Below are 3,972 nucleotides of genomic sequence, written 5' to 3' on the forward strand. Positions count from 1 at the left end.
GACCGCGCGGGGCTGCAGGAGGCCGGGCGGGCAGGTCTGGGCCGGGCCGGGCCGCAACACAAGCCCCCCGGACTACAACTCCCAGCAGCCCCCGCGCCACCGGTAGGAAGACAGGAAGCGGAACTGGGTGTCACTCCTTTAATGTCCCCCCGGCGCCGGCTCTGGGCTCTCACAAATCCGGCCCCCGGGCGGGCCCAGCGGGCAGGGCCCCGATCTCCTCCCCTGCACGCCCCCACGGAGGGGCCCGTCCAGAGCGGACAAAGCCCCCCCGCCGAGAGTCCGCGCAGCGGCTGTGGCAGGAATGAGAGATACAAAAATATCCTGTTATTTCTCAGAAACGACGTTTACAAACCGGAGCCATGTCCGACCCCCCTTAGAATAAGTCACTGAGGCCGCCGGGCCTGGTCTGCTAGTAGAAACGCTTGTTCCGCTCCTGCCGCTTCTGGAAAACCACGGCGCCCACCACAGCGCACACGATGATGCCCAGCAGGGCGCAGAGCAGCAGCAGGAACACCTTCCAGCCCGTGAGGGGCCCGCTCCGGAAGTTCCCGGTTGGGTCATCCACGTTGTCTGCGGGGCCGGAAAGGACAAGGGTGAGCGGGGAAAGAGGCCTCCACCCCATGTCAGAGGCTTGCTAGCAGTCAGGTCCAGCCCCAGCAATTCCTGCCCCACAGCTGGCTGCACAGCTGGCAGCAGCCCAGGCCAGGGTAGTAAACTCTGCACCCCGCCCCCAGCTTTGCGTGGGAAGTGTCCCCACCTTTGCCCCAAAACACCCACTGCATCACTGGACACAACACCGCTCCATCCAGGTCCTTGTGCAGACACCACCCTGATGCCAGGAGAGTGGTCCCAGGCAGGCAAGGATGGAGCAGGGCCCTGACCCACCAAATCTCCTCAGCACACCACACTCACCTTTGGGCGACTTGAGGAGGCTGACGCTAGGCTCAATCTTAGTCCAGTCAATGTTCTCGTCCTCAGGAGGATGCTCCACCATGAGCTGGAACAGCTTCATTGAGATGATGTCATGATTGTCTAGAAAACAGCCGCCAAGGTTGCAGAGATTGGCAAAGGCCTTTGAGCCACACGTCCCCCACAGGGGAGGTTGCTGCACTCAGGTCTTGCCCCCCGCCCCAACTCAGAGATCTGCCTTGGTTTCCCCAGCTTGCTGCTGCCCCCCACAGTCTGTCTCCTCCCCTGCGTGGTGAAGAACGGCCCCTGCTTGGGCCCTGCACTGACACTCCAGTGAGCAAGGCCTCCTCACCAGACAGATCCCCAGTGCCAGCAGAAGCCCCGAAGAAGTAGCCAGTGGGCAGTCGGACTCCTGCAATATCGATGCAGTTCTTCCACTCATTCTTGTCCTCCATGTCAGTCATCACCTGTGCAAACATGGGGTTCTCGCATACAGCCATGCTGCCCACCCACCTCCACCAGGCCAGGCCTGCACCCTCTCTAGGGCTGGCCAGCCCAGATGCCAGAGAGCACAAGCTCTTTTTGTGCACAGGACCCCTTCCCACTGGCAATACGCCCCCCCCCCCGGGCTCAAAACACCAAGACAAGGGGCACCAGACGCCGTGCCACCTCCCCACCCCTCTCACCGTCAGCCGACCCCTGGAATAGCGAACTGCCAGGAAGGTGTCGTGGTTCCGATTCCTCAGGTCAGCAGTGCAGCCTGCCAGCTCTGTCCAGCGCCCATCTTTGCTGTGGTCGTAGGACAGGGAGCCATTATTCACCATGGCCGAGATGTACGGGAACACACGCTGCAGGCAGAGCAGGACATGAAGCGGAGCCTGCCACGCACCAGGACAGCCTGCACGATGGGAGAGCCAGATGCTCCCCCCAACTCCCACTCCCGCAGATCAGGCACACCTGTGTGCCTAAGGGAACAGCCTGCGGCAACGTACCCAGGGCTGTGTCAGGGCACCTCTGCCAGGCTGTGACCGCTAGGCACACTATCCTGAGGGGGCCGTCATATTCAATGCGGTTTGACTGGAAGTGGGAGCACCTGATTTCGGACAGGCAGCGGAGGGTGCAGGCTCTGGGCAGGGCTGTTCTCCACTCTCCTTAACCCAACTACCCCAGTTTAGCAAACACCCAGACACAGCATCCCACTGGGCAAAGAATTCCTGCTTAAGGACACCCCAGCCCTGGCATCCTCCTCCTCCCTTCCTTCCACAGGACACTACTCTGTCACTGCAATGCAGGACAAGTCCTCCTGAACTCTTACCATCTGCACCACTGTGGAGCCCCCACTCCTCCTCATTCTAGGTAGTGAATGCCCAGGGACAAGAGATGGTCCCTGCCCAGAGAACCAGTAGCTCAGGCCTGAGATGAGAGAGGTGAACCGGGGGGACAGGAAGCAAAACTAGGAAGCAGACCACAGTGGTCTCCACGGGCTGGTCGGCAGCCTCAGGCCCTGCTGGCTCAACCACACAAGGATTTTGTAGCCAGAGCAGAGAAGGTTTGAGAAGGGGTCTGAAGAAGAATGAGGTGGTACCAGGAGGATCCTCCCCTGCAGGGGCAACAGTGGGGGGGTGGGAAGGGGTTGGGCACAGATGGTGCATTTGATAATTGTATAAGTGGGTGACAGGCAGAAAGCACAAGCCAAGCAGACTAAAGCAATCCTGCCAGGTCTGTGCACGGGGCAGAGCAGGGGTCCAACACCACAGACCCATCTTCCAAGGCAAGGGAGGCAAGTTGGGCTGGGCTGGGCTGGGCTGGGCTAGGGTCCTGCCAGGCAGAGCTGTGGGATCAGGTTTTGACACAGAAGCGGTTTCCTTTGTCTGTACTACCGCAGGGTCTGGCAGCACCCAGGAAAAGCTGAGCGAGCAAGAGACCCCCCCGGGGGAGTTTAACGCCCTGAACCCCCTCATTTTGGAAGCAGGAGCCTGGAGGCTTACATGGGTTCTCTATATCTCTCCCTATTGGCAGCAGAGACCCTAGAAATGGGTCCGGTGTAGGTGGTAAGACAAGAGGATGGACTAAGCAAACTGCAACCCTCCCTTCTCTTGGGACCACGCGTACCTCTCCCCAGGAGAGAAGAGAGGGCACGATGCCAGCACCACTCTCCTCCCCATGCAGCATGTTCTGTGCGGCCGCAGCAAACCCTGACCACGCTGCCCTGAGCCTGCTAAGCCTCCCAGTGCTAACCAGGCGCTAAGCCACCTACCTCAGTCGCTTCATCGTTTGGGTAGGTGTCCAGGAAGATGGCCAGGCCATGGAAGTTATCCTTGCTGCCAAACACAGGACCTAGAAGAGCCAAGTAGAGCAGAGAGCTCTATGGCAGAGGTGCCAGGCAGCCCTTGTCCCTGTCCAGAGCACGTGACACCAACTCGTCTAGTGAGACCCTCCACTTTGTGGTGCTGTGCCAATCCTGGTGGGCTTCCCAATTGGCCCGTGCAGCGTGGGGCCCACCCCACAGACCGTGCACGTGCCACTGAACAGCGACGGCACGAGGATGGGAGCGAGGGCCCTTAAACGTGCTGCAGCAGACAGCTTCTCTGCAGAAAGGCGCTTGGCTCAGGGTCTGGTGCCCAGGGAGATCCTGGCGCTGCAGATCAGCAAGACCCGCGTGACTGAAACTCAACAAACCAGCCCGGCACCTGCCAGGTCAGGCTGTGCCATGAGCCATACTCCTGGCTGAATGCTGCAGCCCCCCGGAACAGAAAAGCCCTGGCTGTGGCACTGCCCAGGAGCAGGCCCCGAGGGCAGCGGTGGAGCTACAGCAGCTTGTTGCTGGATTGCAGTCGGCAGCCACCGAGCAGCCAGGCCCCCCCCGAAGGACCCCGGTACCTGGGACGAGGCGCTCCCGCGTGTACCACAGGGCCAGGCCGTCCCCATGCAGGTTCTTCTTGCCCACCCCGTGCACCTTGAAGTGGACGTGCAGCTCCCAGTCCTTGAGGAAGCAGGGCTACGAGGAACAGGCGGTCACGCTCGGCTGGCCAGCCAGCCCGGCGCTCCCTCGCCCGCGGCCCC

At 61.2% G+C, this 3,972-nt stretch overlaps 2 protein-coding genes across 2 annotated transcripts in view; both read right to left on the reverse strand.

The window, feature by feature from the left end:
• Positions 1-361, reverse strand: part of B4GALT7 (beta-1,4-galactosyltransferase 7) — a 2,074-nt gene extending 1,713 nt beyond the window's left edge. Inside the window, exon 1 of the mRNA XM_019505937.1 lies at positions 349-361. Within this exon, the coding sequence (XP_019361482.1) occupies positions 349-361 (13 nt within the window). The remainder of the gene's footprint in view (positions 1-348) is intronic.
• Positions 303-3,972, reverse strand: part of LMAN2 (lectin, mannose binding 2) — a gene marked incomplete at its 5' end in the record, with an annotated part of 10,564 nt that continues 6,894 nt past the window's right edge. Inside the window, 6 exon segments of the mRNA XM_019505938.1 lie at positions 303-570; positions 913-1,032; positions 1,262-1,376; positions 1,596-1,757; positions 3,167-3,246; positions 3,790-3,914. Of these exon segments, the coding sequence (XP_019361483.1) occupies positions 410-570; positions 913-1,032; positions 1,262-1,376; positions 1,596-1,757; positions 3,167-3,246; positions 3,790-3,914 (763 nt within the window).

The sequence above is a fragment of the Gavialis gangeticus genome, unplaced genomic scaffold (assembly GCF_001723915.1).
Source record: "Gavialis gangeticus isolate Ggan-Ray unplaced genomic scaffold, GavGan_comp1, whole genome shotgun sequence".
Classification (NCBI taxonomy): domain Eukaryota; kingdom Metazoa; phylum Chordata; order Crocodylia; family Gavialidae; genus Gavialis; species Gavialis gangeticus.